Genomic DNA, 27,023 nt, shown 5'->3' with positions numbered 1-27,023 from the left:
ATGTCAGCAGAGGGTCTTTTGACATTATTTTTTAAAAATGGGTCATTTGACATTTTGGACCCAATTTTTAGGTCATCCCTACAAATTTCCCATGTCCTCTACTTTATTCTCGGTTTCTATCTTAGGTTCTTATATTTGTTCATCTGTCATCTCTATTTTATAACATAATGTCAATTTTTGTAAAAGAAAAATTGTATTCGAATTTTAAAGACGAATCCTCAATTTTATTTATTATTTTTTTCCTGTTATTTCGTTGGTTTGGATATCTAAAAAAAAGAAAAAGAAAAAGAAAAAGAAAAAAGAAAGGAAAAGCAAAAGAAAAAGAAAAGAAGAGACGAGAGCCCCAACCATCTTCCTTCTCCCTCTCTTTTTCGTGGAACAGCCCCCCCACCTTCTGCGTGTAGCTTCAGCCGGCCAAGAAATCTTCACGTCGGCGACGACTGGCAGCGACTACCAGCGAGTGACCGGCGCGAGACCCTCCCTCCGACATCCCATTATTGTCTTTAGCAGCGTGCTGCTTCATCAACCACGCGAGACTCGGAGTTCCAGTGACGGCGGCGGTGACCATCGACGCGAAACCCACAACATTGACGACTTCAGAAAATCCGCGCAGTCTGAACGCCCTGGAAGCGACGTTTTCCTCCCTTTCGGCAAGGTTAGACACATATTTTAACGTTGGATTTAAGTTACCCACTTTTAAGGGCTCGTTATAAGTAGGATTAAGCATATTCGGACACCAACAAACAATCATTCAGGTTGTTTTGGGTAAGAATTCAGCGGCTATAACACTCTAACCTTCTTTTCGAACTAGTTTAAGGTTCTTTAGTTTAAGCCCTTATTTGTAGGTCTGGAAGAGTTTCGGAACAATTAGGTCATCTTGCAGCAAGGACTTGAATCTGTCTTGGTGAGTTTTAGTTTTTAGAACTCCGTTTAGAGCCTTTTGAATTGAATTTAGATGGTATAAATAGTTTTTAATTCCTGGGTCTACTTTATTTGTAGTTTAGACTTGGTTCGAGGTGCTTTAGTTGAGGTTTAAGGTTATCTTGGGTAAGATTACTCATTCCGTATACCTATTGAGTCTCTGAATAAGGGTTTGGACTAAGTTTTAACTTTTGAAACCGTGTTTTATTATTTCAGGAGCCTTTCAATTTGTTTAGAAGAGTCTTAAAATACTTAGATAATTAGAATTCTACTTGTTGGGTCTGTTTGCTTGTGCACTAGAATGATGCACGGTTTAATTAAATGTACAATTATGACTTATATTATATGGAATTTGTGATGTGTTTTGATATTGTTGGGCAAGCTTGGATGCTTATCGTGTTGATATAAACATGTATAATTCACCAAAATGCTATTATGTGACTATTGATATAAGCATGTTATGTAGATGTTTGAACATATGTATGATTAATGTTGAGAACATAACAATGTTTATGTGGTTTTAAGCATAAAGCATGTCATAGATTAGCTTCAATGGCCTTGGTTTAGTCAAGGTCGATTCTATGAGTTCAGAATGAAAAGTACTTGAATTTTTTAAAACGTCGATGGCCCTTTATGGAGTTAGTTAATGCCGACTTTGACGGGGAGGTTGGTGGCCTTGGATAATATCAGTTGGCATCGACAGAGAGGTCAATGGCCCTAGATATATCAGTTAGGGCCGACATAGACCATCAATGGCCTTGGAAGAAGTCAATGGGGTTGAGGAGAGCGTCGATGACCCTGGATAAAGTCAGTTAGGGCCGATAGGGAATGTCGGTGGCCTTGGGCACGATCAGTTGGGGTCAACATGTTTTGAGGGATTCGTTCAGAAAGTTTTGTGAGAGTTAAATTTGAATTTTTGGCGAATTTAAAGTTTTGTGAGAGTTAAGTTTGAATGTTTGGCGAATTTGAGTAGTTTGATTTAAAACTATGCATGCCTTATATATGATGATCTAATTCGTGACTTTAGCATGATGTGATTGACATTTATTGTTGTTGTATGTTTTTGCAATAGTTGTATGTATGTTGTTTATGGCTCTTTAGGTGTGGGATACTTACCAGTATAAGTGTCAAGTGTGTATTGACCCTCCACAAGATTTTGTAGGTGCTAACGATTATTGTGACCTCGGTGATACTGAAAAAGGAGTATGAGAAAGATTGACTATTGGGCATATGCCATTGTTTTGGTCTCTTTTCTTTATAAGATTATTTCATTCGAACTTTTGAAAATTGAAACTTTTTTTTAGATTCAAGTAGTTTTTTCAGTTGCCTTTGAGTTGAGAGTTTGCAATAGACTTTAGTGGTTTATGCTGTTTGAGTTTGACATTAGTCTTAGTCTGTTTAGTTTCGGCTAGTTTTGTTGAGTTTGATTAAGTAGATGCTTTGAATATTAATTTTTTAGAATTATATTGAAATTCAAATTGTTTAACAGGTGTTTTAAAATGGGTAGTATTTATGTTTACGTCATGTCGCCGAAAATTTTCTAATGTATTAGAGATGGTATGGTTAGTTATTGGTAAAATTTTGGTAATGTTCCCTAGGTGGGAGTTGAAATTTGGAGTTGTTATAAATCTCTTATTATTATTATTATTATTATTATCATTATTATTATTTTATCACTCATTTTCAAATTGATCTCTTGCTTTAATGCCGTATATTTTGCCAACTTTCTCGAATTCTGATACTATGTTCTAAATTTTTCTCATTTTTTTTCAATTTCGGATCGTGTATTTTCAACTAAATTTAGGAAGAGGTCCTTTCGGCTTTCTCCAAATTGTATTGTTCTGTGGTTGGGGCCAAACTGTTTGTTAGTGGCATTGATTGGAGTCCCCTTTTTAACTGCTGAGAATGAGGAGTTGGTGACCCCTTTTACCTTGGATGAAATTAGGAGGGTAGTCTTTGGGAGTGATTGAAGTAAATCCCCGGGTCCAAATGGGTTTTCTATGGTTTTTTTTTCCAAGATAATTGGGATTTGCTCAAGGCGGAGTTGGGAGGTGTGTTCAGAGAGTTTTTTTAGAGAGGCATTTTGAATTAGTCGATGGTGGAAACCTTTATGTGTCTAATTCCTAAGAAGGAGAATTTTAATAGCGTTAAGGAGTTTAGGCTCATTAGTCTTATCACTAGTGTCAAAGGAAAGTGCTCCCCATGACCATTGCAGGAACTCAAGGTGCTTTCGTAGCTGGTAGGCAGATTCTTGACTAGGTTCTCATAGCCAATGAAGCCATTGAAGAATACAGGGTTTATAAAAGGGAGGGTGTCATTTTCAAACTCGATTTTGGAAAGGCTTATGACCATGTCATTGGGACTTTTGGATAAAGTGTTGAAGAAGAAAGGTTTTGGGTTCAGATGGAGAATGTGGATGTGGGGGTGTGTTAGGAATGTGCACTACTCAATCCGTATTAATGGAACCCCTAAGGGACCGATTCAGGCTTCTAGAGAATTAAGACAAGGGAACCCTCTATCCCCCTTCTTGTTTGTAGTCGTGGTGGATGTTTTAAGTCATCTTATATCTTGGGGGCGGAAGATAATATTGTTGAACCCTTCAAGATTGGGTCTGAGGAGGTTGCATTGCCCCATCTTCAGTTTGCTGATGATACTATCTTGCTCTCTTCAAGTAATGAGGACTCCTTTTTTATCCTTAACCACATGGCGGGATTTTTTGAAGCCATGTCGGGGCTTAAAATTGATAGGAGCAAATGCCAGATCTTGGGTATTAATTGCGAGTAGGACAAGCTTGATAGGTGGGCTAGAAAGATTGGTTGCGAGGTTGCGACTTCCCCTTCACGTTATCTTGGTCTCCCTAGAGGGTAACATGAGAGCTTTGCCTTTTCGAGATCCCATTTATGAGAAGATCTGGAAAAGGTTAAACTCTTGGAAGAAAGGCTACTTTTCCAAGGCTGGTAGATTTATGCTGATCAGATCTGTGCTAAGTGGCATCCCTGTTTATTTTCTATCCCTGATTAGGGTTCCTTGAGAAATACATGAGTCACTTTTTTGTCGGAAGGTGCAAATGAAGGCAAAGGATCTTATATGGTTAGCTGGGAGGTTGTGGGGCGCCCTGTACACCAAGGTGGGTTGGAGATCGGGAATTTAAGACTTCGGAACAAAACTCTGTTGGCTAAATGGCTTTGACGATTTGCCCTTGAACCCAAATCCTTGTGGCATAGAGTCATTGGTAGTAAATATAGTACTTATCCCTTTGTTTGGATGCCGAAGGGGGTTAAAAGCACACACCAAAATCCTTGGAAAGATATCATGCTGGAGCTCCCCTCGTTCTCCATTTTGGTTCGTTGCATTGTGGGGGACGATCAAGATACATACTTTTGGGAAGATTAGTGGGTTGAGCGAGTTCTCTTTGTTCTGCATTCCCTCATCTTTATCACTTGTCTTCCTTTAAAAACTGTTTGATCTTTGACTTTTTGGTGTGGTCGGGGAGCTCTGTGTCCTTTTCTTTTGGTTTCCGTCATCATTTATCTGATATGGAGATGATAAAGGTTGCCTCTCTTCTTTGGTTGTTGGATAAGTGCAACTTCAGGGAAGGGAAAAAGGATATTCGAGTTTGGAAGCCTAATCCTCTGGAGGGCTTTTCCTGTAAATCTTTCTTTAGGTCAAGGTTGGATCCCTCTCTTGCTTGTGAGTCGGTCTTTAACGTGGTCTGGAAGATTAAGATGCCAAAGAAAATTAAGTTCTTTACATGGTAGGTTTTGCTTGGTTGTGTGATCACCTTGGATAGACTTGCTAAGAAGGGGTCCTTGTTAATCGATCCTTTTTATTGTATTCTCTATTGGAAGGAGGAAGAAAGCCTAGATCACCTTCTCTGGGGCTATCAATTTATGAGGTCTATGTGGATTTGCTTTCTGCAGCAGTTTGATTTTCAAATTGCTGACCAGAGGGATATTTGTGCAATGATCGGGGAGTTCCTCCTCCATCTGCCTTTCAGAGAGAAGGATCGTTTGTTGTGGTTTGGGGGGTGTGTGTGATGTTGTGGGATGTTTGGGGGGAGAGGAACACTAGGGTGTTTAGGAGTTTGGAAAAGGACCCTAGTGGGATGTTTCATGTTGATAGGAACCAGATGGTTTAGAAGTTATTTATTGATAGTTTGCGAAGTACACGATCGTCTATATGTTCCGTTAAACGATTTTACATATAATTCTCTATGCGATGAAAGAACGAATAACTACTACACGATCACGTCTATTCTCTACACGATCACGCTTCCTTCCTACACGATCGTTGACACTTGCTACACGATCGCTGATACTCTACTACACGATCGTCTAGTAGATGAAGTAGACGATGAGTGATGCTTCTGCCCGCCTTTCCACGATTAGTTCTAACCTGAACTCCCCCTCACATGCGAGATTTCAACTTCCCTCACCCAAAATGTCCAGATGTTCAATGTCCTCCCCTTTCCCGCTTCCTTCCACTTTTGAACGAGAACTTCTCCCAACTGAATTGGAAGTCATTTAGTTGTGGTCTCTAACCCCTCTAATTGCCGTAACTTCTTGTTTTCCCATATTACCCCTATTCTTCCTTCTTTGATACTGCAGTACAATCGGAGGCCTAACATTACCTCCCTCCTCCACTTTTACTTTGTCCTCAAGGTAAAATTCTGGAAACTGTTTCTGAAAATCCACCACCTCCCAAGTAGCCTCATGTTCTGGCAACCCTTTCCATTTAACCAAAACCTCATGCCCCCGATGAGATGATTGAGGCCGAGAACCCAATACAGCCTCTGGTTCAGTCAACCAGGTATGGTTTTCATTGACAAAAGGATCTACAGATGACCTCCCTTTTGGCTGTCCCATCACCTTTTTAAGTTGGGAAACATGGAAGACTGGATGGATTGATATTGTTGATGGAAGCTCCAATTTATAAGCTACCAATCCCACCTTGTCAATAACCTGTTATGGACCATGATACTTGGGAGAGACTTGGTGATAAGGATGCAACTTCAGCCATACCCACTCTCCGACTTGAAACTCTACATCCCTCCTCTTCTTATCCGCAAATTTCTTCATTTTCTCTTGAGCCACCCTCAAATGCTCCTTAAGGACACGTAAGGCAGCATCCTTGTCTCGCATTTGTCGGTCCAATGTTGCATTCGAAGTTCAATCATCCCCATAATAAATCAACGGAGGAGGACGTCCATAAACCATTTGAAAAGGAGAAAAACCAGTGGAGGCATTATACATAGTATTATACCAATATTCTGCCCAATGCAACCAATTAATCCACTCTTTTGGACGCTCCCCACAAAAACATCTCAAATACATTTCTACGCTGCAATTCACCACCTTTGTCTGACCATCCGATTGAGGATGATATGCTGTGCTACGATGAAGCTTGGTACCCGACAGTCTGAACAACTCTTGCTAGAAGTTGCTCACAAATACCTTGTCTCGGTTTGAGACAATAGACTTCGGCATGGAAATATGCAAAACTGCAAAATGATCAAGATGTTAAGACATTAGTGTGCGGATTTTGTTCAAAAGTAACAAAAGGAGGAGTTTTTAGAATGAAACAACACCTTGTTGGTGGTTATAGAAATGCCACGGCATGTAGAAAATGTCTGGATCACGTGAAGGAAGAGATTAAAGAGTATATGTCTAAGAAAAAGGAGATTAAAAATCAAAGAAATTTGATTGTAGACATTGATGTGGAAAACTATGGTATTGAGGATGAGGACGAAGATGAAGTGTGCATAAGTAATTCAAATAAAAGAGTGGCATCAGTTTCAAAGAAGCCAAGACAAAAGGGTCCAATGGATGCATATTTTACACCAAACCCGGAAGATGTGGTGCAAAATAGAAAGAATGACAAAGGAAAGGGAAAACAGAGTACGATGAATGAGGCATACAAAAAGAAAATGAGGGGGCACACCATCCAAAGAATTGCTCGATGGTTTTATGATGTGGGAATACCTCTAAATGCCTGCAATTATGGAAGTTTTGCCCCTATGATTGAAGCAATTGGGCAATTTGGTCCTAGACTGAAACCACCATCGTATCATGAGTTGAGAGTGCCGTGTTTGAAAAAAGAATTAGAAGCCAAAAATGAGTTGATGAATAACCATAAGGCAGAGTGGGCTAAAGTTGGATTTACTATTATGGCTGATGGATGGACAGATAGAAGAAATAGGACATTAATTAACTTTTTAGTTAATAGTCTTAAAGGCACCTTGTTTATTGAGTCTATCGATGCTTCATCTTATGTGAAGGACGGAAAGAAAATGTTTGAGTTACTCGACAATTTTGTAGAACGCATTGGAGGAGCCAATGTCGCACAAATTGTTATAGATAGTGCCTCAGCAAATGTTATGGCAGGTAAGAATGCAAAGTACTAACTCTTTCGTAAATTTGTTAGTCTTACGCTTGTTCTTACTCATTTAAGAAGCCTAATATGTTCTTATTTTACTTTGTTAATAGGGAGATTGTTAGAAGCAAAACGACCACAATTAATTTGGTCTCCATGTGCTGCTCATTGCTTGGATTTGATGTTGGAGGATATATACAAGATCCCACATATTCATAAAACACTAAAAAGAGGCATGGAGGTTAGCAATTTCATTTATGTTCGTCCCGGATTGTTAAATATGATGAGGCGGTTTACTAATCAAAAGGAGTTAGTTAGACCAGCTAAGACTCGCTTTACTACAGCTTGCATAACATTATCAAGTTTACATCGTCAAAAAAACAATTTGAATAAGATGTTTACTTAGGACGAGTGGAAAAACAGCAAATGGAGCAAAGAACAACAAGGAAAACGGGTTGTTCAAACAATTTTGTTGACAACTTTTTGGAATACCATTGTATTTGCTTTTAAAGTATCCGACCCTTTATTGCGAGTACTTAGGTTGGTAGATGGCGAGAAGAAGCCTCCTATGGGATACATTTATGAGGCTATGGATAGGGCTAAGGAGGCCATTACCAAATCCTTCCATGGTAAGGAAGAAAAGTACAAAGATATTTTTACAATAATTGATCGACGATGGGAGCTCCAGTTGCATCGTCCTTTGCATGCAGCGGGATATTATCTTAATCCAGAATTCTATTATTCAAATCCAAATATTCAACCTGATGATGAGATTGTTAACGGGTTGTATTCATGTATAACAAAAATGGTTGCTTCCTTGGACATTCAAGACAATATACTTAGAGAGCTAACCAAATACAAGAAAGCTGAAGGACTATTTGGACAGCCTTTAGCAATAAGACAAAGAGACAAAATATCTCCAGGTAAACTTTAACTTATTCTATTCTATAGTAACTTATTCTATTCTATACCTACTAATAAAGTTTTGATCTACTGATTCTATTCTATAGTCGAATGGTGGGATGATTTCGGACAATCAACTCCAAACTTGCAAAAGTTTGCTGTGAGAATTTTAGGTCTAACTTGTAGTGCATTTGGATGTGAACGTAATTGGAGCGTTTTTTAACAGGTTAGGTATCTTCTATTATTTGTAGTGCCTCTAGATGTGAATGTAATTGAAGTTGACAATGAAATTTTTATTGTGTATACTTGCAGCTTCATAGCAAGAAAAGGAATAGACTTGCAAAGTCGTCTAAATGACTTAGCATTCATAAAATACAATACAGCACTGAAGCATCGTTATAATATTCGAGACATCATCGACCCTATCTCTTTAAAAGAGATAGATGATAGTAATGAGTGGCTTGTTGGAAGAATGGATGACGATTCAGAGGAGGATGATGATCTTGTTTTTTACGACGATTCTTTAACATGGGGCGATGTTTCAAGAAAAGAACTTTCCTATTATTCTAGAGTTGGTACCTCAAGAACTAAGTCTAAGACTAACGCTTCATGTTCATGTTCATCTTCCACACAACCACCATCCTAACCCACCCCACACCAGGTACTTTGGATGACTCTAAGACCGACGAAGAAGATATAGATGGTTATAAGTCGAATGATGGAGAGAATGAGGATGAAGACCTATTTAGTGAAGATGAGTTCGATATTTAGGATTTTAGAATTGTGTTTGTGATTGTTTTTGTGTCGTTTCACTTAACTTGGTGTTGAATGACAATGAGTCAATGATTAATATATAAATCTTATATATCTCTTATTGTTTTTTGTATATTCGTCTTTAAGTAATATTTCTATCCATCTATGTTTTAGTTGTGTAAATAAACATGTATATAGTATATATATATTTTTTTTTTTATATATAGTGCGCCTCATAAAAAAAAGTTCGCGCCTTTTTGTGCGTCTTGCACCTAGGCTCCAGAGGGTCATTGTGCCTTAGTGCGCCTTGGGCATTTTAAAACACTGCCAACACAGTGCTAAACCGTTCATGAATGTCTCTTCCAACACTTCGTTCGGAAGGTGGGATAATGGTCCCACCAACTTATCAAACAGGTTTCGATATGCTTCTACTGTGGTTTCTTGTTTAATGGCCAAGAATCTACCACAAATTGATCTCTCTCTTAAAGATCGGAATCGAACCAACATTCTTTGCTTCAGATCTTCCCAATCTTTGAACAACTCCCTACCTTCCTTAGATCGGTACCAGTCTAACGCAACGCCGTCGAAGCTAACCACCGCAACAGTCATCTTTTCGTATTCAGTCAGCTTATGAATCTGAAAGTAGCGATTTGCTCTGAATAGCCATGCATTCGGATCACTTCCGCTAAACACTGGCATCTCCACTTTCTTGAATTTACTTCGATCACTAGACGCTTCTTCTCCCTCTGATTTAACCGAATTGTTCGTTTTGCTCGTATTATTGTTGTTTGATCCTTTTATCAATTCACTCCTTGATCCTTCTTTCTCTTCTGTCTCTTCCGTTTTCCCTTTCGCCATTTCTACAACATACGAAATGAGCATTTTCTGATGTTTCTTTGCTTGTAATCCCAATCGATCAATGCTCTTCGCTAATGATGCTAAGTTTTCCTCTATGGTTGGTAATTTCTGCATTTCGACTCTGAGTCCAGAGATCTCCTGGTCTAGCAACTCCAACTTTTCTTCGAATTGTTTTTGAGCCATACCTACCCAGGTTGATGCTCTGATACCAATTTGATAGGAACCAGATCGTTTAGAAGTTATTTATTGATAGCTTGCAAAGTACACAGTCGTCTATATGTTCCGTTAAACGATTTTACATATAATTCGCTATGTGATGAAAGAACGAACAACTACTACACGATCACGTCTATTCTCTACACGATCACGCTTCCTCCTTCACGCTTGCTACACGATCGCTGATACTCTACTACACGATCGTCTAGTAGATGAAGTAGATGATGAGCGATGCTTCTGCCCGCCTTTCCACGATCAGTTCTAACCCGAACTCCCCCTCACACGCGAGAGTTCAACTTCCCTCACCCAAAATGTCCAGATGTTCAATGTCCTCCCCCTTCCCTCTTCCCTTTGTTTTTAAACGAGAACTCCCAACTAAATTGAAAGTCATTTAGTTGTGGTCCCCAACCCCTCTAATTGCCGTAACTTCTTCTTTTCCCATATTACCCTTATTCTTCCTTCTTTGATACTGCAGTACAATCGGAGGCCTAACACGTGTCGCTTTTGGTTTTGGTTTCGAAGCTTTTTTAAATTATTCTATAGACAACATTATGCTTAGTTGGAAACCCCTTTCTTTAGGGAGTTGCTTTTGGGGCTTGTTTTCTTGTATGTACTCATATTCTTTCATTTTTTCTCAATGAAAGTTGATTTTCCTATAAAAAAAAAACCTAAATTTTCTATCTTAGCTAAAGAGCTTCAATATTGATCTTGATTTTTGAAGAAGAATGGCAACATTTGAACTCTACCGCAGATCAACAATTGGAATGTGTTTGACTGAAACTTTGGATGAAATGGTCCAGAACGGTACACTTAGTCCTGAGCTTGCCATTCAGGTTCTTGTCCAGTTCGATAAGGTACAACCAAAGCTGTTAGGAGATGTGCCATAATTTGGATTTATGTTTAGAATTTAGGTCTTGTTTGATTTAATTTCTTACCGCTTTTGGCTTTTGCAGTCGATGACCGAGGCTCTGGAATCACAGGTGAAAAGCAAGGTGATTATCAAGGTATCTTTTTTCGCTTATGAATTTGATGAAACTTTGATGCTATAGATATATGTTGCTAAATAAAGTCAACATTCTAAATTTGAAACCTATTTTTACTGATAGGAGGAATTGGTTGTGTTTTCCTTGTTCTTAGATTGCTCTGTTTGTTCCCTAGCGCACGTCTACTTTGAGCCAAATTGTTTTGTCAGTAACACATCTATGTGTTGAATGTATAGTGGCATAATTTCCCCGGGTCTTTTGGTTGCCATGAAGTGAATCGAGAATCATGGTATAGGAATGAAACAATATACAGTATTAAAAACATTTGTATTGAGGGATGGTAGTTTCTTTGGTGGAACTTTTGATATCTATGTGATTAGGTTGCTTGTGTTCACTTTATTCCTTGCTTTGTGATCTCTTGATTCGAGAAACGTTTTTCCATATAAAATATTGCTCCTTGAATAAGTTTCTTTTGGAATAAACTTTGTAATTCATTGTGCTTTTGGAATCTGGGGACAAAGCAATCCCCGTCGTTATTAGGTATGTGGTCATATCAGGTTCTAACATCCATGGCATTTTGTTTGGGTCTTCCCAGAAAAACAAAAAAAAATCTGCGGTGATTTCTAAACCTCTTTGTCCTCCTATTGTCTTGCAACAGGGACATTTGCACACCTATCGGTTCTGCGACAATGTTTGGACATTCATTTTGCAGGATGCATTGTTTAAAAATGAGGATTCCAACGAGACTGTTGGAAGAATTAAAATAGTAGCATGTGACTCAAAGTTACTCTCACAATAAGCTTTCATACATCAAGTTTATTCGATGAAATTTGCATAATTATTTGCTGATGGTGGACGGAAGAACAGTGTGACGGTGAGGAAATGGCCATCCAGGAAGAGATTCGAACATGATTCTGTATATAGTCATCAACCTGAACAACAAAAATTTACATTGACGATACATTTGACTGTAATTGGCTTTTAAAGTTGATTACATAAGAATCATACGACCCTTCTAGTTTAGTGAAAATAAAACATGATATTGTGCTATTAATTTTCTTTTGTACTAGTTCCTTTGAAACTTGAAACTTATTATGTCATTTATCAAAACCTATTTTCTGTACATTAGAATTCAAATTAGCACGTAGAAAATCAACTTGATTGGAACTATTTTCTTATTAGTCATTACTCCATTATCATTGATGTTAGGGATCAATGACGACTGAGTAATACTTTCAATGGACAATTGGCAGACCTACCTATTCATTAATCCTTACGTAGGGGAATCATGTCGAACATGTTGATGGATAAGTGGTTGGAATAAATTATAGTAACCGTTCGTGTAGTCACATTATTTCATGAATGAATGACTTTCCGAAAATCAATTTGAAGATGACTACAAATAGTCTATAAATATGTCTCTTCAACATGCATTTTAGGACGAAATTTTCATAAGCACTTTTCTTTGGAAAGCTTTCTCCTTTTATTAATTGGTTGAAGCTCGATTTATTTCCACAAAGTATGATTTGTTGGATGTTGTGGATGGAGTATCGCTTCCATAAAAAAGGTAATTTGTTATGGGAGATAATTTTTTAAGAAACTCAAGCACTAGATTGAATAAAATTGCCATAAGATTCTTAAAAGGTTGGGATATGTTTGAGTTGGCTACCAATTTTTTTGGATAGTATTCCTAAAGTGTGGATGTGTTTGAGTTGGCTACCAATCCTTACCTTTTTTTAATAAAGGTATTCCTAAAGTGTGGATATAGGTAATTGTTTAATTGTGACAATATATCTCAAATATAAAGAAGACATAATACAATTAAACAATTACTTTCCAGTAGAATTGTCACAATTGACTTTATTAGGTTAGAAGATAATATTTGTGGATCCATTTGTAAAAAGCCTAACTTGAGAGTTGGTTGAAAGTTCATCAAGGAAAATGAGATCATAACCCATAATTTTAAAAAGTTAACCAAAGATGCAACCTGACCTAGTTGACTGGAGATCCCAAAATCTAGGTTCAACGGGCAAATTGACCTCTGGATAACTTAATGAGCACCGAGTTGAAATTTTGTTCTCTTACCCTCTCACACCCCGTCCTGAGCCCGTACTCCTGAGCCCGAGGAGAGGCGTGAGAGACTATAGATACCACCCTTTCGTGATACCTACAATCCATCTGAACCTCTTTACTCTCAGTAAACTTTAAGGCAAGGAGATAAACAACAACTGAACAAGTAGGCCCATTTTATTACAACAATGTAAAGTTCATACAACTCCAAGACTTAGTTACAAAGTTTACAACAACCATTCTAAAAACCCTTCCGACTGTGGCATGTGGCAGACCTTGACCTTAGCAGCACCCTGGAACTCCTTGCCTTTCGCTACCTGGGAAGAGAGACATAAAATAACAAAATGAGCTTCACAAAGCTCAGTGAGTGGTAAACAACTTCTAGAGTCTATTTCAACTCATAATAACAAAGATATCATAAATACGAGATTACATTCAAACCTCAGCTTTGAATGGGTCTGTTCTCAACTCTATCTACACGCACGGTAGATAGCTAAATTGATAACTACTTAGAATGAGTATGTTTCCTACCTACACACACGATAGATTGTTACTAAACATAAACGCTTACTCTTTTGCATTCCCTTTTGTTCCCAATGTCTCCTATGTCCTCTATCTACACATAGCTCCCCGCTCATGGGCTCAGAAGCTAGGCTCGTCAGCCTTTTAACCATCCCATGCGAGGTTCCTCCCACAAGCTCACGAACTAGACCTCTCGGTCCCCTGACCATCCCGTGAGTTTTTGTTTTCGGGCTCAGGAACTAGGTCTATTGACCCCCTGACCATCCCGATCACATAATCTTATTCTCATGCTAGATACTCATTTATAACATAAGCATATACAATTTACTTTAAAAGATATGCTTTAAGACTTAAAGGAAATTACCACCCACCTTGGTAAGGATAGGAATCTTTCTCTTAGAAGTTCCTTGATCTTCTTGGGCTCCTCTTTTGAACCCCTAAGATCTTAGCTCAGAACTCCTCGTGGTTTGGCCGGAATCTTCAAAACATCAAGACTAGCCCAAGCTTACCCGACAGCTCGACTCTTCTGTCTTTTCCTCATTCTCCAGCCCGATTCCTTGGAGCTTCTTCTCCGGCAGCCCTACCCTGAAAACTAGACTCTCAGAGCTTTCATATGGCTTTGGAATCACTCCAAACGCACGAGTATTCTAGGAGAACTCTTCATCCCAAGTTGATGCTTCTTCCAGACCTTCCTGTTCGACAGCATCTTCCCCTCATGGAACCTCATGACCGACGCATGGTTTTTTGCTACCATCGCATGCGTTCTTCCATCAACGCATAGTCTTCTCCCAATCAGCCTTCATACACTCTTCTAAATGTCCTTTGAAGAGAATTTGAGTTATGATCTGAAGAGAAGTCCTTGGCCCTATTTATAGACGTCCAAAATCTCTCCAAGGCCGACACTTCCTACTTGGTCGCATGTCCAAGTGTCTTTTCTTTACACTATTACCGTGATCTTTACGTCATCGCAACCCAAGTGTCTTCCTCTTCCTTTAGCCAACACATAGCCCTTACATTTGCATGTCTTCTTGTGCATCCACCTCATTTGCTTAAGGCTTAAGATTTCTTCCTAACAAGCCACATGTCCAGATGACGACCCTGAATGCGTCCATCCCGCTTCATATGCATTCATCCAACTTCATATGCGTTCATCCCTCATATGCATCCATCCAACTTCATATGCGTTCATCCAACCTTAACTTGTGCCTTTGCGGTGTATTTAAATCTCAACATAACACCCTTCAAGCCATTGTCGCCTAGCACCTTTCCCCATATGCGACCTACTAACCTCGATTGTGCCATTTCCAATTAACGCAACCTTACCTTGTGCATCCCATTGATGCAACTTGGTCGCATATACTAGATGCTCACAAGGCTCTTCCTTGGCCGCATGCCTTCTACCTCGTGGCTTACCTTTGCCCTATGTGCTCAACTAGGATTATGACCAACCCTCTTCCACCGCGTACTATTTGCTCAAGCCTTGTCCTATGCGTCCACATGCCTCGAATGTCCCCGACACATAGCACATCGCCAACGTATAACAACTTTAGGGTCGACTTGGTTCTCAACTCAACACCTCATGGTATAGCTCACCTTCGCTTAGGCTCTTGCTAACGCATCCCTTATGACTAACACAACCAACCTCATGAACCTTATTACCGCAAGCCTTAGAAATGCAAGGACAATTCACCATGCGTCCACCTTAGCTCGTTCCATCTCCTAGCTCATCCTTTAGTAAGGCCGCCACATAGCACCATCACGTAGCATCGCCACATCCATCGCGTAGCAACGCCGCATACACGATCAATGTGTGTGCGTGCCATCACCGCATACTCGATCAATGCGTGTGCGTACCATCGCCGCATACTCGGTCAATGCATGCGCGTACCATCACCGCATACTCGATCAATGCATGCACGTACCATCGTCGTATACTCGATCAATGCGTGCGCGTGTCTCCAACGCCTTGCGCCTATGTCCGCACAACCTGCGGCTATCGCAAGCTTTACTAACCTCTCAAACATAGGTTGTCGCATGCTTGTCCCCGCATAGCCTTTCCTCTCGGCCATATTTAAGCCTCTTTCAACACCCAAATAACCTCTCAAATATTTATGGCCAACGCATGGCACAACACCAACACTTAGCACAAGGCCAACACATTGTCTAGTACTTAAGTCATTTCTGCCTTGGCTTCCAACGCATAGTTCCTTGTTAGCATTATACTTAACCAAATTTTCACTAGTTATGGCTTATTCCAAGGCTACTAAGCAATCCATTTTAACACTTGGAATTTTCCTACTCTTTAACATATGATTTAACTTATACTTAGTTAATTCCTTTAATCACCTGCTTAAGTAAGGAAAATGGAAATCCGGGTTTCATATACCCATTCTAGGATGATAAGACAATGCAAGTTTGGTTTTCAGGGTAAGTACTATGCTTTTAATGATTTCTATGACCTAAATCCTTTTTTAATCCCGCTATGAGCTATTAAAAAGACCTTATAGACGTACAATTATAAGCTCCAATGATATAAGATTAATTAATTAAACTCTTTAATTAAATTAATCAACATTAATTAATTATGGGGCATGCCACTATAGACCCATAGATGCTTATGAACGGTAAACTATTTATGTGTCCATTGATTTCTAACCATTTCCTGTAAGTTAATCATTCACAAGTTGTTCGTAACTATAGCTATGTCAAATTGCCATTTTACCCTTGTACTTACTTCTTGCTCATTAAGTACCACTAATCATCTAATGAGCAATCTGTTTAAGGTCAAATTATAAACAAAATCCCTATCGGGCCAGTGAGAGGGTGAGACTTCATTGTTTAAGTCCTGGAGTCAGCACTTAAGGGAATAAATTATCTACTTATCCTAAAGGAGGGAAGGAGTGAATTTCGTCTTGTGACTCTATGTTCCTAGCTCCCCACTTGGTATCATCCCTAAGATGGTTGACTTATCGAGCTGACAACTAGGGTCATTTTCACCCATACAAATCAAAGGATGACCCTCATGAGCAGGAGTTCATAATTCACACAGAATTCATATTAAATTCCATGGTAATCATTTGAAATATTAATCTCTTCAATTAACGATGTTATAACGAGAGACTATATTTTGCGGTTCGGTCTTATACAATCTCATTGCATAGGATACCTTCACTCACATGTCTTCACATGAATGACTTGAATCAAATTATTTGTAACAATTACAAAATGGGTCATATCCATAGCGTTACTAGGATAAGGCGTACAATCTTATCCGTATACTATAGACCTTTTAGGTTAATACTTGAACATGATTCACTTGTATGTCAGCCACATATTGTTTAAGTTACATAAAAATAACCTCGAATCTTAGTTTATTGGATTTGGATTATGTGATTAAATAAATAACGACCATTTATTAAAGATGAATAACATTTTATTTATATAGAAATTTTGTTTACAAATTTACAAACTACAGGTTTAGGACATAACTCCTAACAATCACACTCTTGTCCTAAAATTAGTGGGATGTACAAAACAAGAAAATAAAATACAATAAAACTTACAAATTTAGCAAATTATCACAGTTGTCTATCAATGATAAACAGTGACATTTTGCTATATTTGAAAATATTTCAAATATTTTACCATTTAAAATAATTATCCTTTTTAATAATTTTTTTACTTGATAACAAGGCTACGTTTAGTCCAGGTGGAATATAGTATATCAATGGTAATGTAAAAATTGGGTCCAAGTTGATTACGTAGTTGCATTTCATAATCTTAATGAGTTGTATGGCTAACTTCGAAATCTATGATCAAATCAGGAATGAAAGATACTCAATCTACGAAAGTTATGTGGGACCCACTACCTTTATATTTATTATAGATATTGCTATTGCAATAATATGAAAATGATGAATATGTCACATTTATTGTTATCTTTACTTGTCACATTTATTGTTATTTGGCATCTTTATCTTTACGCTTACCTTTGTGACATATTTATAATTTTAGGTAAATACTATAAAAAAATAATCTAATTATGTTTATTATTCAAGTCTATTACGATTCTTCGTTTTGATTATATCAAATCTCATTATAATTTGGTAGACGTGACCTAAATGGTTATAAATGTGTAATAGAGTATAGAGACAATAAACTTGATTATATTGTTAGCGGCAATAAAATAATTATTGTAAGAAGGGAAAAAAGGGGGAAAAGATCCAAAAAAGAAAAAAAAAGGAAGATTGTCGAAAAGTAGATGGAAGCCATTCTCACCGGTGCTACGTTGTTGACGATGCATTGACAAAAATGACCTATTTGGAGTTTGATTTTTTATTTTTGACCTATTTTTGAAAAACAAGTTTTTTTTACCCCTTGATGATGAAAATGATGTAAGCATGGAAAATATTGGTTATACAATTATTCTTATGTCCCTTATTAAATTCTCATTTTCAATTTCAACAACAGACCTACCAAATTAATTCACAAAAAAATTTTCACCTCAAAATTTATTCCCAAAAAAATATTTTATCCAAAATTAATTGACAAAAAAAAATTCACATACCAACATTAAAAATTCTCCACCAAATTTAATTTGTTTACAACCCCACAAAAAGTTCACTTCACCAAATTATTTCCAGAATGAAAAGTCTTTCGTCAAGTCTAAAACTTGTATTTCACGAAGTTGTAATTTTGTACACTCTGTAAGAAAGTATGTATTTCATTTTATATGTTTTTAATAGTTCTATAATTTCTGAAAAATTGGACAAAAATAAATGACTTTTTTAGAGTTTGATTTATGCTTGCTTTGTTGATCATTTCTATTTTTTTTTTAATAATGCTTTGCATTTGATATAGATATAAAAAAAAATATGAAAAAATAGTTACACGATCGTATAACAATGTGAAGAAAAGTTAGATGAATATTCACCAAAGCTTCCCATTTTAAGGTTCAGTTGCTAAGCGATCGTTTAGTTCCAGACATTACACGATGTGAAGAAAAGTTGGACGATCGTATAGCAATGGTCGTTGGTCGTTGTGATGTTGAACGCTAAACGATCATGTACCTGCGGGAGCTAAATGATGCACTTAAATGCTATACGATAGCACTATGCGATCGTTTAGCTTTGGCTCAGGAACTAAACGATACGTTGTATTTGCTAAATAATGGCACTACACGATCGTTTAGTTACGACACGAGCTAAGCGACTGTGTCCGATGGTAGACCGGCCAGGCCATGTGTGTATTTCGACCGGGCATGGGCGGGAAAGAGAGGAAAGGACGAGGGGGAAGGGAGCAAAATCGGGTAGGAGTAGGTGGTGCCCGGTCCCAGCCCGGCCAGGTATTGGACCGGATAGGGGGAGGGCACTGGATAGAGAGGGGGCGTGCGTGGAAGTATTGGGAATTGGCGTAGGAACTAAACGATACATTGGATTTTGTAAACGGATGACATACACGATCGTTTAGCTACAATGCACGCTAAAAAAGATGCGATGAAGTGCTATTGCGATAGCGCTAAGCGATCGTTTAGATATAGAGCTAAGCGATCGTGGCATGGGAACTAAATGATACGTTGATTTTCTAAACGATAGCATACACGATCGTTTAGCTACGACGCACGCTAAGTGATGCGATGAATGCTACGTGATTAACATGAACGATCGTTTAGATGTAGTGCTAAGCGATCATGGCATGAGAACTAAACGATACGTGGATTTTCTAAACGATGGCACTACACGATCGATAGATGAATTGCTTAGCGATGTGATAATGTTCTATACGATGGAGCTAAGTGACTGGTTTTCTCAAGGTTCAATCTGGTTCAGCCTCAAAGAGTTTTTGGAGTGGAACCCCTTTATTAAATTCCACTTTCAATTTCAAACTACCAACCTATCAAATTTAATTCATATTCTCCATCTAAAATTAATTTGTCCAAAAACTTTTCTCACCAAAAATTCAACGATTCTCCACCAAATTTTTCTTTACAACCCCACAAAAAGTTCTCTTCATCAAATTGTTACTAGAACGAAAATCACCAAGTCCAAAACTTGTATTTCACAAAGCTGTAATTTTGTACACTCCGTCATAAAAAGGTATGTATTTCATTTTTGTATGTATTCTTCAATAGTTGGAAAAATTGACAATGTCCTGCATTTAATTTATTTATAAATTTTTTTGAGGTTGATTTTTGGAGTTTGAGTTATGGTTGCTTTATAATTGTATGTTTTTTTTTTTTTTTTTTGTTAATAATGCCTTGCATTTGATATTATTTTATAAATTTATAAAAAAATAAAAAAATATGTTATTTTTTTATACCCGGCTACGCTTCACCAGGTAAGAAGCAAAAGAGTTCAAATTACCCAGTCGGGCTTCACCGAGAGCAAAATAAATGTTCAAATAAGTTAGATTCACGGTCGTGCTTCACTGGGTTACTCGACCGGATGCACACAAAAGAACATGATTCTATTTTTTGGCCCGGTGGTGGACCCGATCGAGTGGATCATCGGGCCAAAAAACATAATCTTTTTTTTTGTTTTTTAATTTTAATTTTTATTTAATTGCATTATATTAATACATTTTTTATATAAAATATAGGAAAATGCCTCGTGTTTGGATTTGTTTCGGTGGCGTTTGGAATGAAAGAGAAAATGATTATGATGGAGGAGAGTTGTGAGGGTTTAACATTGAGTTGAGCACGACCTATAATGAATTCCTAACCGAAGTTTATAGGATAAGTGGTATAATGTCGGATGAGTATAATCTTATTATAAGATGTATACTTCAATTGAGATCCAAAGCCCCTATATTTGTAATTTGGAATGATGAAGATCTACACACACTCCTTACATGGGAAGAGGTATCGGTAATACCTCTTTACGTATCCACACTTCCAAAGTGTTCAACAAACCAACGATTTCATCCAAATAATTCATATGTCTGAAGAAATCCCTTCAACATCTAGGCCAGTACAGTGGAAGATGGAGTTGGATAGTCAATTTTTCCTCACATATTTTAACCCATCACTTACTTCGTCGCCTAGTAATTTGGCAGCTCATAACGTAGGGGATGATGTAGACCAAGGTCAATATTTCAATGATTGGTCTTGGAGGGAGAAGAACGATGAAGAGGAACCCAAGATTAACACCCACCAAACACCCCATGCAGAAGAACAAACAATCGAATACTACAGAGGCTCGTCACATGCAACGGGTCGTGACTTGTCACATCCTTCTAGTAGCACAATCACCATGCCAGGTCAGTCTTATTCTTCTGAAGATGTGCAAGTTGGTAACATATTTATATCTAAAAAGGATTTAAAAATGCGGTTATCTATGTTAGCAATTAGAGGTAACTTTCAGTTTAGGATGAAGAAGTCGACCACAACATTATACAAAGTTATATGCTTAGTTGAAGAATGCAAATGGAGACTTCGAGCCGTTAAACTGAAAATTTGTGAAATATTTAAGATCTCTAAGTATGACAATGTCCACATTGTAGAAATGAAATATTGACTAACGATCATAGACAAGCTTCTAGTTAGGTTCTCGGACATTTAATTTCGTCGAAGTTTGAAGATGTTAGTCATTCATATAGACCGAAAGACATTGCCAAGGATATAAAACAAGAGTATGGTGTGAGTTTAAGTTATGACAAGGCATGAAGGGCAAGGGAAGAAGCGTTAGTGCTTGTTTGGGGGTCACTAGAAGAATCGTACAAGAAGTTACCTAAATTTGGTGAAGCCTTACAAATTGAAAATCTTGGTTCAGCCTTTAAATATGATCTGCAAGAAGATAAATATTTCAAGCACATCTTTATGGCTCTTGGTGCTTCCATTAGGGGGTTACTGAACTGCATTCGCCCTGTTTTAATTATAAATGGAACACATTTAAAGGGTAAATACAGTGGTAAACTCCTGCTTGCGACTAAAGTCGATGGAAATAATTAAATATACCCAGTCGCATTCAGTATATCTGGTGGAGAAACTGATGAATCTTGGGTGTGGTTCCTTCAGTAATTAAGATGTGCAATTAGGCAAGTTCATGATTTGGTTATCGTATCAGATAGACACCCTAGCATAAAAAAGGCAATTATCACGGTTTTCACAAAAGCATTTCATAGTATCTACATCCATCATTTGAAAGCTAATTTATTAGTTAATTTTAAGAATAAAGATATTTTGGATATTTTCGACAAAGTAGCTAAGGCAAGTCGTGAGTCTGTGTTTAAGTACCCTTGGAGTCAATTTGCAGGGTATCCAGGTGCACGCAAATACCTAGAGGAATTGGTCTTGAGCGGTGGGCTAGGGTGTACCAATGTAATAGAAGATATAATCAAATGACAACCATTTGCATGCGCCTGCTCGGGAATTGATATACTTTGATGAATAACAATAAATTTTAACTAGTAAACCACTCCCAACTATAAACTTTAAGTATAAATTTTCATTCATCACTTCAACTATTAATTACAAAAAAGTTTACAAAGTTCTAAAACAACGCTCTATTTGCCGATATTTGAATGACATATTGTCTATGAAAATATTGCATTCTATCTTGTGTTAAGGTGTCCATTTTGGACCCTGTTACATCATATTCAAAAAATTTACGTGTGAATATACCACAGTCACCACTCTCATGTTGTTGAGGCACAAAAGCATCTTGGCGTAGAGTCCAACGATCAATTGGAAGATTATGAGACTCCATTACCGCACCAACAATAAGTAGACCGGGAAAGTTTTCGCACACTGATCTCATTTCACATTCCAAAGTCTGCATTCGAATGTAATGCAATCAATGAATCGAACACAATTAATTCTCTGACCTGGAAGTTGCACAAAGAAGCACCCAAGTGCATCCCAAAGAGGTTGAAAGGCATGTACAATATCACCACCTACAACATCTACAGCTCCAGGAGAATGACCATCCCTATTATCATCATTGGCCACAGCATGATCACTCGTACCTCCATGGTCCCTACCTCTAGTGCAGTCAACGTCTTTTCCCTACATGCATAGTTATTAATGCTTTTTTGGTATATCCCTGCATGCTTAGTTATGAAGATAACATATAATAAGCATCATAATGGTATATCCTTACTTTTGATAATCTTCGCAAGTACTTCTTAATGCTTTTTAGGTCATGTTCCAAACTTTCCACGCGACGATCAAGACGTTTGACTAGCATAACCAATTTGCGGTACTTCTTCCATTTCTTCTAGGACTTCCCGTCATGTCTTTGTTGATTGTCACTGTCATCGACCTTCTTAGTGTTCGAAGGTCCAGCAACATCGCCATCATTTGTAGGTTCTGGTTGTACAGGTGGTGCAAGTGGTGCAAGTGGTGTAAGTGGAGGGATGGGTGGCTCTATAACACGATTCATAAACTGAATCTCTTCCTTAGAAGAAATGAGTTCCAATGTAATTCTCACCTACAAAAAATTTTAATCATGAATAAATAAACTAAGAAGCTATAATCATCAAAATAATTCTAACCCAAAAAAATTAAGAAGAAACATACTACATCTGACCCAAAGACTTCGTCTCTAATCACTTTATATGGATGAGAATGTGAGCACGACCATCCAAAATATGTGGTATTGCATTGTCATTCAATCTGTTTGCAATGCGTTCGGATAATGATGAAATCGTTTCATATGCTCATACCTATATGAAATGTAAGTGTATATCAGTGGTGTATTTTTATGAATATTCATTAAATAAAACTAATTAAATTACCTGAAAAGCATGGGGAAATCCGTAAAGATTGTACGTCTGTTTTTCCATCTGCATTGCCCTTATAAGCCTGTGTTTTATCTTTCAATTATTGTTTGAATTGTTTAGTTGTATTGGCAAAAATTTTCTTGCTCCAATCCTTATTACAAAATCTATTCCAATTGTCTATAATCGCTAAATTTTCAAAATCCATTTGTTTTTTTCCTCTCTCTACCCATCATAGCAATCTCAATAAAATAAAACAATGCAATTTTCACTACATCAAAATTGTTTTCAAAGACTCGGAAAAATAGAGTCCAACTCGTATGCCTTCATGCCCTTATTATCGTTTAGATACTTAGCTTTAAGTCTAATAAAATAATTTTCTCCCCTCACATTTCTATTTTGATGTTTTAGTCCCGTGATAAGGTTAAACTCTACTGGCTGAAGGATACTTTATTCCCCATAAGATTAAAGCTAATAACATCTCTCCTAGGTTCCTTTAACCTCCCAAAGAAAAATATAATGAATTAGTGGTCCATTGAAGATGGTGTTCGTATCAAGGAGAGGACCAAAACATGTTTGTCTAAATATGGCTAATTGTGTTAGAGATAGTTTTTTCTTAATTTTAGGGATAGCCTTTCCTATGTGGGAACAACATGAAAGGGCTGCAAGAAAATGGTCATTAGGATGAACCTTTATATCTAGTTCCATTATAACCTATATTTTCCATGAAATAGATAAATTATAAGACAACACAACATGATCATCAATGCATACTTAAAAAAAAATAAAAAATTATATATAAATGTAAATTAAAAAAATGGCTCGGCCCATACCCAGTCGAGTACGGGGTCGGGCGAAAAAACAGAATACCCTTACTCGGTCCAATACTCGAGCGGGCTGGGCTGGGCCAAATTCCCGAAGCATCCCTTACACGGCTCGCCCCCTCTACCCGGGTCCCCTCCCCCTACACGGCTATCGTCTAGTGAAGCTAAACGATCGCTTAGCTATGATCACTTAGTACCATCGCCTAGTATTAAACGATCGCTTAGTTATGACCGCTTAGTACTAAACTGTTGGAGTTGATGCCCTACAGCCTCGTGTCTTGTAGTTTGTAAACAATTTGTACGAACGCTTGTGTTGTTAATATATGATATTTACTTCAAATCTTGGATTTTTGCTCAGTTACTTGTTTTATTTGCTTTACCACAAACCAATAAACATAAAATCCCTGGTTATCTGTATGTGACTCAAGCATGTATGTGGTGACATACAATTGGATCATGTCTTGAATGATAACCAAAATGGTTTGTAGTATATGGATATAGGAGGGAAACCTCATCCTGGTAACGCTACGGATGCAACCCACTTCGTGGAATGGTCACAAGTGTTGTGACTTATCACAGATGGTCTGATCCTAATCATTCGTGTTGGGGACATGCGAACGGGGGCGTCCTATATAAAAAAGTTTGTAATAAGACCTGACCACGAAGTGTTAACGTCTCTGTTATATAACACTGTTAATGACAGAGACTTCACTTCACTAGGATGACCATAGGTAACATGACCTCAATCCTAAGTGAGTTGGGAACTCCTGCCATTGAGGGCGGTCATTTGATTTGTATGGGTGCGAGTGGCCAGGTCACCGATTTAAACCACCATTTTGGAGATTCGTCTGAACTGGGAGCTGAGAACTCAGCTTCACAAGATGGAATTCACTCCTTCCCCGAGGCAAGGGTAAGTTAGATAGGATAGCTCCCTTAAGGGCTGATTCCGGGGCTTGAACGATGTGGTGCCACACACCTTCTCTTGGCTTGAGAGGTGTTCACACATAGTTGGACTATATTGTATTGTTCATTAGAGAAATCAGTGGTATTTAAGGGGTGAGATATAACTCCAGGAGCAAAACGATAATTTGGCTCAACTGTACTTACGAACATCTATGAAGGGTCATCGTACTCATGATTGGTTATATCCGATGGACACATAAACATATCTATGGTAAGAAGAGTTCAGCTGTTGATCTTGCCTGACAGTTAACGGATGGTGGATCTCGTGACTAGAGAGTTTAGTCAGCTATTCACGGACTGTTGAAGCTTCGAGCCACAGATCCATTAGGTCCCCTGGGTAGCTTGGATAAAGTCGAGAAGGGTTAATTTGAAATGTTCAAATTGACAAGAGGAAGTTCGAATATATATGATATAATTGGACTGGTTAATTATATATGATATAATTGGCTAAATATATGAGATACATTATTTTGGAGGAAATTAGATATAAATATGATTTATATCAAGTAGAGGAGAAAATACTCTAGTAGATATGTGATATCAAACTATAGGATAAAAAATATAATATGATTATGTTTATTAATTAATTAGTTGGTTAATTATATGATAATTAATCCAAAATTCACGTTCGACGTGGGTTAGTAGGGCAACGTCGGTTATTGTAATCGATGAATTAAAATGAAAAAAGTTTTCATTTTTGTTCAGATTGTCCAAAAGAAATCAAGTGCACGTTGGTGAACATCTAAACGATCGCTTACGTAAATCGAGAGCCTATACGATAGTTGCCTCGTGCCTAAACGATCGTCCTCCTTGCGCCTAAACGATCGCACACTTCGCCTACACGATCGCATATATTCTCTAAACGATCGTATAGTGTACCGATTTTGCTAATTGATCGTATACCTTTTTCTAAACGATCGTTCAGTAAAATCTACATGATCGTGTAGCTCCTCTTAAACGATAAGCATTTCTGCTATGCGATAGCATCTTTTTCCCTCCTACTTGCTTATCGCCTACACGATTTGTGTTTCCTCCTTCCTCTACCAAATTCACCAAAGACCATGCTTTGGATTCTCACTCCGAGAATATCCGGGGCTCTTTACTGCTGGTGTCGTCCCCGCGGCGTTCGTGTTCGTGCTGCTGTTGTTGGCGCTGCTACTGGGCGTTGGTAGATCGCGTGGAGGTTTTCCGCTGCTTGGAGTGCTGAAGTTTGAAGAACGTCTTCAACTAGTATGACACTCTTTCCCTTATTATTTTGTTGTGCCGTTGTTTAGAAAATCTAACGTATCGTTTAGTTCCCACGCCATGATCGCTTAGCTCTACATCTAAATGATCGCTCAGCGCTATTGCCTAGCACTTTATCGCATCGCTTAGCGCGCGTCGTAGGTAAACGATCGTGTAGTGCCATCATTTAGAAAATTCAACGTATCGTTTAGTACTAAGCGATCATAGCTAAGTGATCGTTTAGTACTAGGCGATGGTACTAAGCGATCATAGCTAAGCGATTGTTTAGTCCCAATACTTCCACGCACGCCCCCTCTTTACCTGGTGCCCTCCTCCTACCTGGTCCAATACCCGACAGGGACGGGATCGGGTGCTACCTACTTCTACCCGGTTTTGCCCTCTTCTCCCTCGTCCTTTCCTCTCTTTCCCGCCCACACCCGGTTAAAATACACATATGGCCCAGCCGGTCTACCACTAGGCACAATCTTTCCCTCTTCCCCAAATCATCCCAAAGCAACCTCAAACTTGCCCACCGGGTCACATACACGGTCACAATGGTATGAAGTCCGGCCGGGTAAGACCGATTTCTGAAAATGCATTTTAGGCTCAAACTTATTCAGAAAATACCGACCATGATGTTTTTAGGAAAAAAAATAACATTCAACATAGATCTAACATAAATTTCAAATATTCATAC

General features: G+C 38.1%; 1 protein-coding gene across 8 annotated transcripts; it reads left to right on the top strand.

Moving 5' to 3' along the window:
* The first annotated feature begins 276 nt into the window (after positions 1-276).
* On the top strand, positions 277-12,137 carry LOC120075370 (transcription initiation factor IIA subunit 2-like). 8 transcript variants are annotated; one of them, XM_039028703.1, is made up of 5 exons: positions 279-655; positions 846-904; positions 10,775-10,877; positions 10,977-11,027; positions 11,665-12,137. In XM_039028703.1, exons 3-5 carry the CDS (start codon positions 10,788-10,790, stop codon positions 11,803-11,805), a joined length of 282 nt encoding a protein of 93 aa, XP_038884631.1. In that variant the 5' UTR covers positions 279-655; positions 846-904; positions 10,775-10,787; the 3' UTR covers positions 11,806-12,137. The 8 variants fall into 8 exon arrangements, 6 of the variants coding, with proteins under 6 accessions (XP_038884628.1, XP_038884631.1, XP_038884626.1 ...); XM_039028698.1 differs by having other exon boundaries at positions 10,745-10,877; XR_005481325.1 differs by lacking the exons at positions 279-655; positions 846-904 and adding exons at positions 1,056-7,304; positions 7,407-7,534 and having other exon boundaries at positions 10,977-11,015; positions 11,665-11,801.
* The last annotated feature ends 14,886 nt before the right edge of the window (positions 12,138-27,023 follow it).

This window comes from Benincasa hispida, chromosome 4 (genome assembly GCF_009727055.1).
Source record: "Benincasa hispida cultivar B227 chromosome 4, ASM972705v1, whole genome shotgun sequence".
Classification (NCBI taxonomy): domain Eukaryota; kingdom Viridiplantae; phylum Streptophyta; class Magnoliopsida; order Cucurbitales; family Cucurbitaceae; genus Benincasa; species Benincasa hispida.
Note: the sequence above shows the minus strand (reverse complement) of the source record. Positions and strands in the feature narration are given on the sequence as shown.

Excerpts from the sequence above, each read along its gene's own strand:
- LOC120075370 (XM_039028698.1), top strand. The coding sequence starts at position 10,749 with ATGGCAACATTTGAACTCTACCGCAGATCAACAATTGGAATGTGTTTG. Across the intron at positions 10,878-10,976 it reads TTCTTGTCCAGTTCGATAAG|TCGATGACCGAGGCTCTGGA; the intron begins GTACAACCAAAG and ends TGGCTTTTGCAG. Across the intron at positions 11,028-11,664 it reads AAAGCAAGGTGATTATCAAG|GGACATTTGCACACCTATCG; the intron begins GTATCTTTTTTC and ends GTCTTGCAACAG.